Source organism: Choloepus didactylus, chromosome 7 (assembly GCF_015220235.1).
Source record: "Choloepus didactylus isolate mChoDid1 chromosome 7, mChoDid1.pri, whole genome shotgun sequence".
Lineage (NCBI taxonomy): Eukaryota > Metazoa > Chordata > Mammalia > Pilosa > Megalonychidae > Choloepus > Choloepus didactylus.
Window position 1 is genome coordinate 145,944,385 of NC_051313.1, and position 15,161 is coordinate 145,959,545.

General features: G+C 47.8%; 1 protein-coding gene across 1 annotated transcript in view; it reads right to left on the bottom strand.

Annotated features, from left to right (window-relative positions):
• BMP6 (bone morphogenetic protein 6) overlaps positions 1-14,591 on the bottom strand; it is a 170,320-nt gene extending 155,729 nt beyond the window's left edge. The window contains exon 1 of the mRNA XM_037842748.1: positions 13,152-14,591. Within this exon, the coding sequence (XP_037698676.1) occupies positions 13,152-13,869 (718 nt within the window). The 5' untranslated portion in view covers positions 13,870-14,591. The remainder of the gene's footprint in view (positions 1-13,151) is intronic.
• Positions 14,592-15,161: the final 570 nt, after the last annotated feature.

A 15,161-nucleotide genomic window follows, 5' to 3' on the forward strand; every position in this document is an offset into this window, starting at 1 on the left:
GTACTATCACATGGCCAAGTTGACATATGAACCTAACCATCACAGTCCACCCCTTGTCAACTTGGCAGTTATACACATCACCTAAAACCATACTTTATCTCTAAGTAGATAACAATAACAGACATATATCTTACATAACAATACTCCACTGTGCAGCATACAAGTGGAAATGCACTAAATCTCTCCAGAATAGGGTGCAAGTCCTTGGGTGACATTAGCTCTTAAGATTGATTTCCTTTAGCTTAAATACAGCAAAATGAACAGTACAGCTTATGCCATATGAAAAGGGGATAAGACAGAGAAGAAAGCAAAGATATTGGCTTTACAGATGAATACAAACATACTCATAACAAAACAAGGAGGAAATATTCATGCCATCATAGTCCTCATTTCTCTAACTGGTCACGTGGCCATAGTTCATACTTATGACTACCTTCTTCCACTACCCATTCCATGTTCCCTTTACCCTCAGCAAGCACTTCAGCTGGCCATGGTTCTTTGCCTGGTGGGGTGACCCAAACCTTCATTCCTGAAGTTTCTTGGCCATTGGTAGTCCTGCCTGGATTGGGTTGTTGCAGTTTTCCATTGACTTGAATCACGGGGCATGGTAGTACTAAGAGACACCCTAGGGGATCTCCTGTATGCCAGGAAAACTCTTCTTTACTTCCATTGTATAGTTGCAGTGCTATTTCCCCTGGATAGTCAGGATCAATCAGCCCAGCCAGTGCAGTAATCCCCTTCCTTGCCTGTTGATTCAGAGGCATAAGAAGCCCTAAGTGGCCAGGTGGCTGTCTTAACTTCCAGTTCAATGGGATTATTGTTGTGTTTCCTTGTGGAAGCATCCTCCTTTTGGAACAAAGACTTGTAGACCAGCAGAGCTTAAGCCTGCAGGGACAGGAAGCAAAAATTTTCCTAGTGGATCACTAAGAGTGATAGTGGTGCCACTCCTGTTTACACCCCTTGATTCCTGGACCCATGAATCCTGGCTATGGGAGAAACAGCACCAGAGAGTGGATGCTGATTCAGAGCATACACAGCCTCCTGGAGAACACTGCCCCAGCCCTGCAAGGTATTGCCACCTAGTTGGCGCTGTAATTGAGTCTTCAACAAGCCATTCCACCGTTCTATCAACCCAGCTGCCTCTGGGTGATGGGGAACATAGTAAGACCAGAGAATTCCCTGAGCATGTGCCCATCGCCTCAATTCATTTGCTGTGAAGTGGGTTCCTTGGTCAGAAGCAATGCTGTGTGGAATACCATGACAGTGGATGAGGCATTCTATAAGTCCATGGATGGTAGTTTTGGCAGAAGCATGTTGTGCAGGAAAGGCAAACCCATGTCTGGAGTATGTGTCTATTCCAGTAAGAGCAAACTCCTGCCCCTTCCATGCTGGAAGTGGTCCAATGTAATCAACCTGCCACCAGGTAGCAGGCTGATCACCCCGAGGAATGGTGCCATTATCGGGGACTGAGTGTGGGTTTCTGCTGCTGGCAGATTGGACACTCAGCAGTGGCTGTGGCCAGGTCAGCCTTGGTGAGTGGAAGTCCATGTTGCTGAGCCCATGCATAACCTCCATCCCTACCACCATGACCACTTTGTTCATGAGCCCATTGGGCAATGACAGGAGTTGCTTGAGAAAGAGGCTGATTGGTATCCACCAAACGGGTCATTTTATCCACTTCGTTATTAAAGTCTTCTGCTGAAGTCACCTTCTGGTGAGCATTCACATGGGACACAAATATCTTCATGTTTTTTGCCCACGCAGAAAGGTCTATCCACATACCCCTTCCCCAGACTTCTTTGCCACCAATCTTCCAATCATGTTCCTTCCAAGTCCCTGACCATCCAGCCAAACCATTAGCAACAGCCCATGAGTCAGTATACAAATGCACCTCTGGCCAGTGCTTGCTTGACCAGACAGCTGGGTACTATCACCTGGCCAAGTTGACACATGAACCTAACCATCACAGACCTCAATAAAGCTGTCTATAAACAAATAATAAGGATTGGCTCATAGAAGCACAAAAAGGAAGATTTCTAGAATTGAGTTCAGAGCATCACCTAGTCCAGAGCTTCTCAACTGTTTTCCAGAGAATTAAGAGGCCATCGCAATCAGGTTCCAACCAGGGAAACAGAAACCCCTTCAAGTGTTTATGACATTGGGCATGTAATGCAGGGAACTGGGACAGAAAGGAAGGGCTAAAAAGCCAAGCAGGTCTTGGTGAGGTGACCCTGGGTTAGCCACAGCAGGAAGCCACTTCCACTCTCAGGAAGGACAGATGAGAATACAGAGGTCGCCAGGGCAAGGTGAAACAAGGCAGCCGGTCCAGAGAGAGCTCGAACCTCAGGAAAGCAATGCAGAGAGGAGACAGAAAAATATCCCAACTTCCTCCTTCTTGCCCGTTTCAAGCTCCTTTCAGTGTTTCCCATCAGCAGAACCCAACTGGCCCAGGAGTCTGGAAATGTAGCCTCCAAGGGTCCCTACCCCACTATCCAGAGAAAAGCAGGGAAACCAGGAGAGGATTTGGGGAGAGACAGGTAACACCCAGGTCTGGCATGATGGTGTTACAGGAAAAAAGGAATTAAAGAGCAAAAGTAAGCTCAAGGAAAGCTCTACTAAAACAAGTTAGGAGGCCTCTTACTGCAGGACTAGCCAGAGCTCTGATATGCTAATAGACTTGTAAATCTCAAAGAGAGGAATATAATATCAAGTGCTTCCCAACTTGAGGGATTTTTTTTTTTGCAGAATATTTTGCAAGTAAAGTATTCCATGAAACATAATTTGGAAAAGGCTGATCTAGCCCCAGAATCACATTTTACAGACAAGGAAAGAGACCCAGAAACTTGGCTGGGTAGCTGAAGAAGATATTGTAAAGAGAGGTAATAATAAGACAAGAGGCTAAATTCAAGCCTCCCGAAGCTCAGTTAAGTGCTCTTTCATCTGCTGTATGTTGACTAGACCTTAAGGACTTTCTAGCACAATCCTGAAAACCAGCTATTTAACGGCTCTAGTGGGCAATGAGTTACACACATGGAGATGTGTGTAACCTGCTCCACCAGGTATGTGGGAAAGGCACAAAAACTAGAGGAAGAACATAGATAATAACAGAGAAGAGGAATGCAATGGAGTTGCAACAGGGTGCAATTCACTCACTCCAATGAAAGAGTGCAATGAGTGAAGTTCATTCTTTCCAATTCATTCATTCCAATGAATCCAAAGGAGTATTAATGGGAGGAAAATAAGAGAAGGAGGAAAGGAAAGCAACAGAGAGTGACAATACGTTGGATTCACCATCTTATTTCCTAAAGTCTTCTGACTTCCTGAAGCAGAGGTTGACAACAGGATATAGGAGAGCCTTGTTTGGATACAGACTAGCAGATAGAGACTCGAGGCTCTGCAGCTGCTGAAGGTCTCCGCACAGATGAGGGGAGGCTTTCACACAGGTCACCGAACACTCATGATTCACAGCCTACTGCACGTTACCGAAAAGAAGCCACAGGTCCCAAAATGATGACACATATTTACATATATAACAATGGGGTCAAACAAGCACATTAAGGCAGATGAAATGAAGTGCCAGATCTGTGGGAGGAGTTTCCAAAACTGGGGTTAGGGGCTCTGCCCTAGACCAATCTCATTAAAATGCAAAGGCTGGCTGGGATTCAATTGTGTGCCCCAGTGTAGTCACATTCTAAATCGTTATCCACGTCCCTGTGGGTATGACCCCAGTGTAAATAGGACCTTGTGAAGATGTTATTTGAGTTAAGGGGGGGCCCAGCTGAATGTGGGTGGGTCTTAATCCAGATTGCTGGAGGCCTTATAAAGAGTACCCAGAAGTCACAGAAGCAAGAAAAGGAGTGGACATCGCTGTGCAATGGGAAAGCCAAGGAACCCTAAGGATTGCCAGTAAACAGCATCAGAAGGTGGGAAGGAAGGAAGCCTTCTAGTCTCCAAAAGGTGAGCCAATACATTCCTGTAGTTTAAGCCACCCCATGTGTGGCATTTGTGATAGCAGCTCAGGCCAAATATGACACTTGCCCATGGCCTTCTGGGAGAATTGCAAGCGCCCAAATCTCTTCAGCTGAAGGTCCTTTTCACTAGCACCTCCTGTGAAGGGTTGAACTGTATGCCCCCAGAGGATGTGTTCCAGTACTAAAGCCCAGTCCTGGGAAAGTGACCCTATTGGGAAATAAGATCTTTGAAGATGTGATTAGCTAAGATGAACCTGTTCAAGTCCCAACACCCAGTCCTGAGAATGTGACTCTACTGGGAAATAGGATCTTTGAAGACGTGATTAGCTAAGATGGACCTGTTCAATTCCTAACACCCAGTCCTGGAAACGTGACTCTATTGGGAAATAGGATCTTTGAAGACATGATTAGCTAAGATGAGGCCCACCATAACCCAATATGACTAGGGTCGATAAGACAGGGAGAACCAGGGGGAAAAGGCTGTGAGAAGATGGAAACAGAGTTTGAAGTCCTGCAACTGAAAGCCAAGGATTATCAAGGATTTACCAAGGCAAATCACCAGAAGCCAGGAGAAAGGCGTGGGACAGATTCTTCCCTAGAAACATCAGAGATCTGATTACAGACTTCTGGCCCAGATTTGTCAGACAATAAATTTCTGTTCTGTCTTTTAAGCCACCCAGTTTGCGGCACTTTGTTCTGGTAGCCTGGGAAACTAACATGCCCCCATAAGCTCGAGCCCTACCCTTCCTTATCATTTCTCTTTAGGCTGAATTAAACTTCTATCCTACCAGGCAGAGAGATAGTTCAACCACAGTACATACTAAGTCCGGTGTTAAGGAACAAAGCTGAATTTCTCAAATCCACTGATCCTGTCACAGCCCTAAGCTCTTCCCTGTTTTTGAGAGTTTTCATCTGTAGGTTGTGAAGGGGCTGGGGGTGGAGATACGGGGTGCAATTTAGCTAAAAGCAAGTGAGGAAATACCACAAAGACGCCACCGCAATGGACAGTTGACATGAGGAGAAGTGGTGAGAATTAATGAAATGTCTCACTTGGTGCAATGTTTTTAAAGAAATGCCAACAAATTTCCCAAATTATCTCAAATGAATTACTATATGTACAGTATCACTCTTGGGAGTTAGCACGTTCCTGATTTACATTTATTTTCCATTAAACATGAAAACAGTTCAGAAACAAATGAACCTAATCTATATATCACTTACAAAGACCTCTGGGTGGATAGCATCTCTTTGCACTTAGATGTAGATATTCTCTTCTGCAGAAGCCTTTAATGTCCCCCTGCTCCTGCCTCTAGGGCCAGGAAGTTATTTCTCTGAGTCTCACAATCCTAAAGTCACACTAAGATTTGAAACTAATTTTCAGAAAGAAAGGAAAAATAATTAACCCTTCCCCTAACTATCTCACCCCCAAATTTCAATAATTTAACCAAGCACAGAATTCCAAAAATTCTTGTTCATTCTTCAATCTTCTTTTTTATTTCACTCCCTCCAAATCCTGCTGAGCACAGATCAAACAGGGCACAAGCCAGGGAGAAATTTAATCGTTCATCTCTCTGCCCGAGGTATTGTCTAGGTACTATGGTGACAGACACCTCTGTGAAAGTATGTGCACGAAAAAAGATTTTTAAACTCCTAGACTTAAAAAAAAAAAAGATTTCTGATGGATTTGGTGCCAACACATAGAAACCCAAAAATAAGGCCCACAAATTTACAGAAAATCGAAATCACTTACTTACTTATCCACCAAGGAGGTAAAAGCCCCCCAGGAACAAAATATTAATTCAACAAAAGTATTTTACTCCTCCTCCTCCAAACACTGCATATTTTGAATTTTAATATTTTCATCAAGTTGTTTTCTGGTTGGAGGTAGAGATCCTCTGTTAACTAATTCTAACAGGAGAAGTGTGTTCAAATGACATCCGGAAAAAGCAAAGGCAAGTCAAATATTTCAATCCTTCATTCTGGAGTTGACAAAATTCAGTCTTTAGACTACTTAAGTGTAATGCATATATTCAAAGAGCAAAAGAGAGCGAATAAGTGGTCTCAGCAATTAAACAAGGCCAATTACAAAACCTCCTGTTCTACTCAGTACATAAAACAGCTCGCATCAATAACAAATCAGGAGGTTTTTGTTTCCCCTCAGCCCCTGTTCATGAACAGGAAACCAACACAGGAACAACAATCAACAAACGCAGATGTTTAAGGCTAGAAGTCACATTCTGGGCAAGGTGAAAAGGGTACCTGGCAGGAGAATCATAATAATGAACAGAGCGGATATCGAAGTTCACTTTTTTCTGCCTGCTGTGAATCCACACCACAACTTCCCACCCCGGACAGCGCTGGTTGATAATGAGAAAACAATCTGAGGGTAAAAATCAGCATTATGGGACAAGAATCTTCCCAGCCTCGGACAATCTCAACCTAATCAAGGGCATTTGCCGAGCAGCCTGAAAATCAGGAAGGCTTTCCCACTCTAACCAGAACCTCATTCTGCAAAAATGTTTGAAGGAGATTCTTCTACCCAGGCATCTGGGACTGTGTTTTAGATAACAAGACCGTGGGGACACATCAAGGAATTCCCTGATGTAATTTAGATATCATCTCTATTATGGACCAAATCTTTTGCATAATGGCATTGGGCAGGGCAGGAAGAGCCTGTGGGATATCAGTGAAACAATGCCTCTCAGAGCAAAGGAGTTTTCAATTCACTTTGGGAGCAGAAAACAATTCTGCAGGGTCAACGGCCCTTCCACATACCAAACAAGAGGATATTTCTAGAAATACAGAGGTTTTCCTCTTCTAAACTCAGAGTTCTCAGAGAAAGCCCACAAAATTGTAAACGATTTGGGCTTCCCCACCTCTTGCCCGAGATTATGCTCTTGAAGGCTTTGGTAATTTCTCCTTAATTATTCACCCATTCCTGACCAACTTCCCTACTTCTCTGACACATCAGGATTGCTTTGCAGCTCTGTGAATTGTCCCTCTGTCCCTCCGTCTTACCGTGTAACAGGAGTAAAGAGAAAATGGTGCTACAAATTGAACTGCAAATACAAGACATTCAACGATATACAGGAACCATTAGTGCTCTAAATTCTATGATCTATAAATCACATAAATGTACCAATCATCCTGAAGTTCTTATTGATGATAGAGAAAGCCCAGCTTAAAAATGGGTTGTCTGTTCTTGGGAATATATTTATTTTCTCAGAAGAACAATATTAGTTGTTGGGTTTCCCACGCCAGGCCCCGGAGTCTACTTTATCTACAAGGTTGCTGAAATACTGCCTTTATAGAGAGAACAACATTTTCAAAATGCTAGTAATTAAACAAAAAATCCAACCAATTTCACTGAACTACAATATGGTATTTATTTCTAATGCTCCTGACAGAAGAGAAGCAGGTGTAATAGAAAGTGAAGGGAGACTGGCTCTGAGAGAATGTCCAGCACTCTCAAAACAGCCCTGATTCTTCAGTACTCTTAAAGTTTCTTTAAAATGTTAATGGTTTTCCTTCTCCTTGACACAACTGTCACCACTTTCATATATTTTAGGTGACATTGGGGCCCGCTGTCTGGCTCACAAGTTTCCAGAGGGCAAGACTTGGAAGAGGTAAGAGTGAGGGTTTTGAAAAGAATGTGGGGAGAAAATGTGTCTGAATAAAATGAACTTGGATGTCATGATGACAACAGAGAATTAAGGACAACAGAACGCACCAATTCTTTGTAGGGAGAACAAAAGAAGAAGAGGCCAGTCACCTCCCACCCCAGCTCCTGGGTGGGACCCCGTGTCCAGGGCAACCACGCTGCACAGCCTGATGGCTGTGTCAGGCAACGGCCTCAGGAAGGAGGGGACAGAAGGTTAATGTGTAACATACCTGGGGACTCTGTAAATTGTTCATATCTTAGGGAGTTTTTGTTCTGTTTTCTACTCCTTTTATTCAGATATCTAAGAAAGCTACTAATCAGGACCACTTACCATCCTTCCCCCTACTGGGAATTTCAAAGACAGCAAAATGGCTAAAAGTCAGACAATGCCAGGGAGGGGACTAGAATAAAGGTCAAAATGGAAAAATTAAGAGAAAACTGTAATGACTCGAGAGTAAGTTTAAAAAGCATTCCATGAAATAATTCCTGAGTGGGAGGCAGAAGGTAAGAGGATTGACTTGTGAAAAAGTTACAGAGAGCTGGTTAATCATCCAAGAAATTTTACCCTCCTTTATCTTTCTTTTCTAACTCGGCTTCTTAAACAGATAGATGATGAACAAAGACAGCAGAGCTGTAATCTTCCAGAGTATGCTATGTTGCCTTTGATAGCTGGCGTTCACCTTCCATTCTATATTCAAGTCAAACAATAATCTGAAACCCAACATTTAAAGTAGCTAAACTCTGAAGACATGGTGATCAAAATTGATTATTGCATGCTGAATAAGGTGCTGAACATTTGGTGTTTTTATCTACTTACACAAATTGTTCCAACTCCGGGAAGCCTTGCTTCATACTAATCTGAGTTAGGCTCTTAAGGAGGGGCACTAACCATGACTCAGCACATTTTCAAAGGATTTGTACCCATTCTGAGTAGTACTGACACCCAGACAAAACGTGACAACAGTGATATCTGCTTGCCCTTTGATCTTAGTTTAAGAACACTTTGTACAACTCTTTTGGTGAAATAACACTGAATTTCACATTTACCATTTGAAAGCTATTTGGGAGAACACCTCCCTGCTTTTCTGAACCACTCTTGCAAACAAATTCTCCCAACTCTGTTTGCTGTGAGTAGCTAGCAGGCATGGATTTATTTTCCACTAACAAAAATCTTTTAAGTGCAGGCAGCTTAGATGAAAGATAGTATTACTGATCCTATGTTTATGAGAAAAAAGACAGTACAGTGTATTTGGTTATAAATACAAGGAGGGAGGATTCCATTTTTCTTCTAATTTATGTTCCCCAAGAGTAATTTTGCTCAGAAGATTGCCAGTATTTTTAGTACAATAAGTTTCTTGTTACTTGTACTAATACCAAACACATACTGATTCCCTTTTCTGAGCATAATTCTGGTATTTTGTTACATTTTATCCTTGCATCTGGAGATCAATGCCTCATTAATTCAAAATAAGTTAGTGAAGTCTGAAATGCAGTGATTTAAAGAACCCTTTTTACTTCTCTCAAATACAATGCATATTACAAATGTACATACATATGAGTAACTAATGAAAAAAAGAGGCAGGTATATTAATGCGACATGATGAAATACCTCAAATACACTGTGAACTTCAGTGTCTTAAATGCCTTCCTTTATTTCAAACATTTTATGGAATAAAAATCAGATGCAGCATTTCTAAGTGATCAGAACTTCCCAATGAGTGACATGAATTTAAAATTTGGGACTTGTCTACACTCTCATTAATTCACTCTCTAATCAGCACAGCTCAGCATTTTGTTAGGTACTCAGGCTGGTGATAGGTAAGCATAGGTTCTGCCTTTCTGAGGCTGACATCCTAGAAGAGGAGACAAACACATGAGTAAGCAAATTTAAAAAAAAAGAAAGAAAAAAGAAAAATTTGCAATAGGTGCAGTCAAGGAAACAAACAGGGCCTGATGGCAAAGAATTCGATGGGGGCTGTGTGGGAGAGTGAGATGGCAGCACCAATTTATAAACAGTGGCAGAGAAGGGCTCTCTCAGGAGGTGAATTTTAAGCTAAGACCTGAAGGATATTTTGGGATACTCTCCAAGGTCACCAAATTGGCAGGCTTGCTTATGAGGCTGCCAAGAGATTTTTAGCATTCGAAAACCAATGGAAAATGGCATCTTGGCACTGACTGAAGGCAGGTCCATGTGCTCTGGCATGCTGGGGTCCCCTCTGCACACCAGCCGCGGGGGCAACAGACAGCTGGAGTGTGGGCAGAGCTTGGAAGGATACACAGCCCCAGCCTGTGCGGCCGGCAGGTTTAAACAGTCAACATCAACAACAATGAGCTGGTCGAATGACCCGCAGTTGGGATATGAGAGAGCAATTTATCCTGTTGATTCATACTTCCTGACAGTCACTCTGGCTGACAAGGCTCAGGGTGTTTTAAACATATTTCATGAGCAAATTATTCCCCCAGTCCCAGAGAAGACGGATGTTTACAACTATGGAACACTTTCCCTTAAACTTTCAGTTATGATTTGCTTAACCCAGTGGGATATAAGCATGCTTTAGAGCACAGTGCTCTAACTTTGATCTTTCCGTAGGTTCTCTAATAGATGAGTCACGGAATGCAGCTGCTAGCCTGCTATTGACACAGATTAGGAAGCCTGTGGAATTCTCCCAACACCCTCATTTTGAAAATCCATGTTGGGAAGCAATTGCTTTCTTCAAGTGAGTTGTCATTTGCATGCTCAGAGCCACGATAATCTGATTTTATCACATCTTAACCTAGTGTTATGAAAATCCCCCCTCTTCTACTGCTAAATGGATTAAGATTAAGCAGAAGTGCTTAGTTGGCAGGTGGCCTGGTTTGTGACTCCTATCTGCAAAAGGTTTTCTCCTCTAAATGCCCATATGGAGTCCTAGGTCGGCCCTACAAGAAGAAATAACTTGGGAATCAGAAAGACCAATAGCGTGATGTGGGGGGCTTGGGGCAGAATTCCATACCCATAAATCTCTTCTTTCAATTCCATGTCAGCTGTCCTAATGGCCGGAATTGCACTGTTGGTGAATTGTCTTGAACTTTTTAAGGGGTATTTTTTAGATCTTTGAAAATCCTTTAAGAAAAATTAAAATATCTCTAGGGAGCTATGATGCTAAACTATCATCTTAGCAGGATGATTTGACAAGAACAGCTTCAAACGCTGTGACTCAGAAAAGGTACTGTAGATCCCAAAAGAGAAGAGAGGCAAGCAACAAGCAGACTTGGGAGGTCACCGCACACAGTAGCCCTCACCTCATCACAAACTCACCTCAAGCCAGCGCTAACAATTTCAGACACCATCTAAAGCAGTGGTTCCCAAGCACTGGAATCACCTGGGAACCTTAAAAATGTAGATCCCTGTCTCCCTCTCCCCCCCACCCCCACATACATATTTAATTTGTATGAGATGCGACCCAGGCATCTGGATTTTTTAAAGTTCCCTGGGTGATTCCAATATACAGCCACGTTTGGGAGCCACTGATACAAGCAAAGATTGCTGTTGATCTCTTACTGGGATGATGTATTGATTTCCTTTAGGAAAGTGTTTCAGTTCTAACGTCAGGATACCTTGTGCCACTGGTTCTTGAACATGTTAGCCCATCAGGAAAACCTAAAGCGCTTTAAAAAAAAAAAAGTCACCAAGCTGCGCACTCAAAGATTCTCATGTAATTGGTCTGGGGTGCAGCACCAGCAGCTCTTATTTTTAAGAGACCCAAGTGATGCTAAAGGGGCAGCCAAGGTTCAGAACCTGGTCCAAGGCCCAGAACTGTTTTCCCAGAGACTGTAATATGATTCCCCAAGAAGGGGCCGGGAATGTCAGTCCCCCTTCACTGTGTCCAGATTGGAACCACCCCCAAAGGGCATAAAGCATTTCCCCAAGGAAGTCAGGCTTGGGGAGGCAGTGAGTTAGAGAGTAAGGGGTGGTCTTTATTAAGCCAGAAGAAGCAGAGAAATTAGAACAAGGAGGAGCACTGGTCCTCTGCCCCCTGGAAACCTCACAGACTGGCACGGGTATTTGTTCCAGCCTGCTTCATGGAGGTGGCTCAGTTCTGGCTCTGGGTCCAATAAATTGTGCAAAACTCCCGTCCAATCCGAAGCCCTGGCAGTGCGAGCAGCGAGATTGGCAGGCTCCGGAGCCTCCACTCCCTGTGAGATTCTGCTTCACGAATTTCCCAGGAGGATTTCTATACCAATCCTCCGGCCTCCACACCCTCATCCTCCCACTCTGGTCCCCACTCCCGCTCAGCGGAGCTGAGAATCGCCTCTCATACGATCGTAAAGAAATCGCTGAGGTATTTTCCTTGGGAAGCATTCAAGTAAATAATGCCCTTAAATGACGGGCGTTTTTGACGTGGCTTTGAAACGTGTGCGCTCCTCTGGCAAGTCTTTGCTAACCCACGCTGGGGCCCGGGCAGAGCCGTGCGCCTCACCCAGGAAGGGATCCCCGCGGAGAGACACATACACACACACCCACACCCATTCCCCAGCGCTGCTCCAACCGCTCCGGGCGTGGCTGCTGCCCCCCCATTTCTCCCCGCCGAGAACGCGCCCTGTCGGGTCCACTAGGCTGAGCCAGCCCAGGAATGGATTCCAGCACCAGCCAGAAGCCCTGATTCCGAAAAAAGACTTCCTTACTTACGTCGTTCCCATTTACAGATGAGAAAACTTTGGGGTAAGCAAGCGAGGTGACTCGGTCCCAGTTCGCCACAGTACATTTGTGGCAGCGCCCGATTTAGCCTCCCCTGAATTTTCATTCTGTTGCCCGGCAACCAGCTGCGAGCAGCTCCGGGCCCAAGCCCGGCCCCTGCCCGGCACCCTTTCTCGGCCCGTGCGCCTTGCGGGGCATCGATCAACCTTCCAGCCTTTTAGGGCGCTGTCAAAGGCACGGGTGGGAGAAAACTGGCAGGATTACTCCAATTCGGCTCGGGATCCCTGCGCCTTCCGCGGTCCTCCGGTACCTTCCTCTCCCACCAATCCCGTGGGTACACCCGAACCAGAGCTCGTAAAGTTCCCAAAGTTCTCGGCTGCTGTTGGATAGCTATCCTAACTTCTCGTTGGGAAAACTGGCAATAAGAGCGTTAAGGGGACAAAAGGAAACAATTAGGAATGGAAAGACTGTGGGAGAGGCTTCTCCTTCCAGGCTGGCTACACGCGGGGTGGGACTTTCAGCCATAGCCGAGCGGGCAGAGGGGGTGAAAGCGCCGAGCGTGCTCGGGACAGCCGAGTAGACACGCTCGCCCCGGAGCTGCGCGCTCCCCCGCCGCCCCCCGCGGACCCCGCGGCCGCAGAGCACGACTGGCCTCCAGCGGGGAGCGCACGGGCTGCCCAGGGCCGCGCAGGTGGCAGGGCGCACTCCGACCGGCGTCCAGATCCCCCCGCCACCGCCCGGCCCGGTGCGCCCGGGCTCCTCCGCGCCCCTCCCCGCTCAGGCCCCTGACACCGGGCAAAGAGGGAACATGCCCGCCGTACTGTTCAATCCCAGTCCTTACCCAGGTTCACAAAGCTCATGACCATGTCAGCGTCATTGAGGAAGGCGCTGTCCTGGGCGCTGGGCAGGGAGGACGCACCGCCGCCGGGTTCCGGGGCTAGGAGGCTCTTGCGGTGCAGCGTGTGCTGGGAAGCGGGGGCCGCGCGGTGAGCGTCCCGCAGGGACAACAGCTGGGGCAGGGATGAGCTGTCCCCTCCGTGGGGCCGAGGCTGTGGCATCGCGTCTTCCGACGCCACTTCGTTGTCGTCAGCAGCGGCCAGGGCGTTGTACAGATCCAGCATGAAGAGGGGCGCGGACTTGAGCCGCCCAGGAGGGGGCTCTCCGCGAGGCTGCTCCAGCTGCTGCTGCGGGAGCGCCGGAGACTGCGGCGGCTGGAGGCCATGCAAGGGCCGGGGCCGGTGCGGGAGCCCCAGCACCGACAGGATCTCCTTCTGCATTTCGCGCTTCTCATGCGTCTTGAGCCGCCGGTAGAGGAAGCCAGAGGAGGAGGAGGAGGAGGAAGAGGAGGAGGTGGAAGAGGAGGTGGAGGAGGAGGTCGGCGCCGGGGGTGGTTGCTCCGGGCGGCCCGGGCTCCCGCCGCCGCCGTGCCCCAGCAGCGCGCCCCCGGCGGCGGCGGCGGCGGCGGGCAGGAGGGGTGGCAGCGGTGGGGGCCCACAGCAGCTGCACAGCAGCCCCCACCACCAGCACAGCCACTGCGCCCTCCGCCCCAGCCCCGGCATCCCCCGCCTGGCCCGGCTGGCCGGTGAGTCGTGGAGCGGCGGCGCGAGGCTGCAGCGCGCGGCCAGCCCTGTCGGCGGGTTCGCTTCCCTTCCTGCTGGCCCCAGTCAGTCTTTATCTCGCATGGTCGTCGGGGCGCCGCAGCTGCCGGGGTTGGAGGGCCGAGGAGGGGAGGTCCCCTGGGAGGACGCCCCCAGAGGAGGTCTCTAGAGGTATCAGTTCCAGGTGAGGCGTGTCGGGGTCAGGGCTGCGGTCACTGTCACCCCGCTGCCCCGCGCACGTGCGCTCGCCGCGCGCCCTCCTGGCAGCCTGCGGGGCCCGGCGTAGCGGGGCGGCTTACTGGCTGGGGGTGACGCCGGGCATCCCGGACGCACGCCCCTCCCGGACTTGGAACGCCCTCGGGACGTGGACCGGCAATCTGGTCCTGGCCGTGGCGGGGAGAAGACGTCCCAAAATGGCAATTTTCTCCAAAAGGCTTCAGTTCCTTTACTGTCAATAACTGTGCTCCCGCCGCCCTCGGGCACGGTCGCTCCCTACTCAAAATCTCCGCGCGCCGCTCCACTTCCGAGGCAGCTAGGGTCCCGCTTTCCAAAGTTCAGTTCGCGCCCCACTGCCCCGCACACCCGGCACGCAAAGGGGACGGGAGCGCAGGCGGCCGAGGCCAGTGCGGTGCGCCGGGGTTAGCAGTATCCCGCTGGTCGGCGCCGCGATCCCGACCGCGGCCAACATGGGCCCTCTTGAGCGAGTGGCGCTCAGGTACCGCACTTCAGCCCCCAGGACGCCCCGCCTTCCGCGGTCACCGACAGAGCTGGCAACCAACGGAGAGACTCATCTCGCCTGGTATTTCAATAGTCCCGCCTCCTTCTTTCACCCTCCCTCCCCCCGAGAGGCGGTTTCCCCGCTGCGCGTAGGTTTTGGGCACAGAGGATTCTTGGAAGCACCCGAGGCACCGTGAGATACCAAAGGCAAAGAAGTGATAGCTGGACTGATCTCTCCCTTGTAAGAATGATCTGATCCCCACTCCAATATGAACCTTTTTCTTTTACTATCATTTAAAAGGCCTGAGTAGATACTTTTACAAAACAAAAGCAAATACAGTTTTAAATCAATACCGTCTGAATCATCGAGGAAGAAAAGAAAAAGGATAGTCTGTGATTCCTTCCTTAGTGTCTCGTTCTGATGTTTAGGCGTTTAGCGGACACGTGGCTTTCAAAGGCAGCTGCTGGAAGTTGGAACACACCCTCCAAGGGAGAGCTGCGCGGAGACTGGCCGCAGAGAGGGCCAGATGTAAACC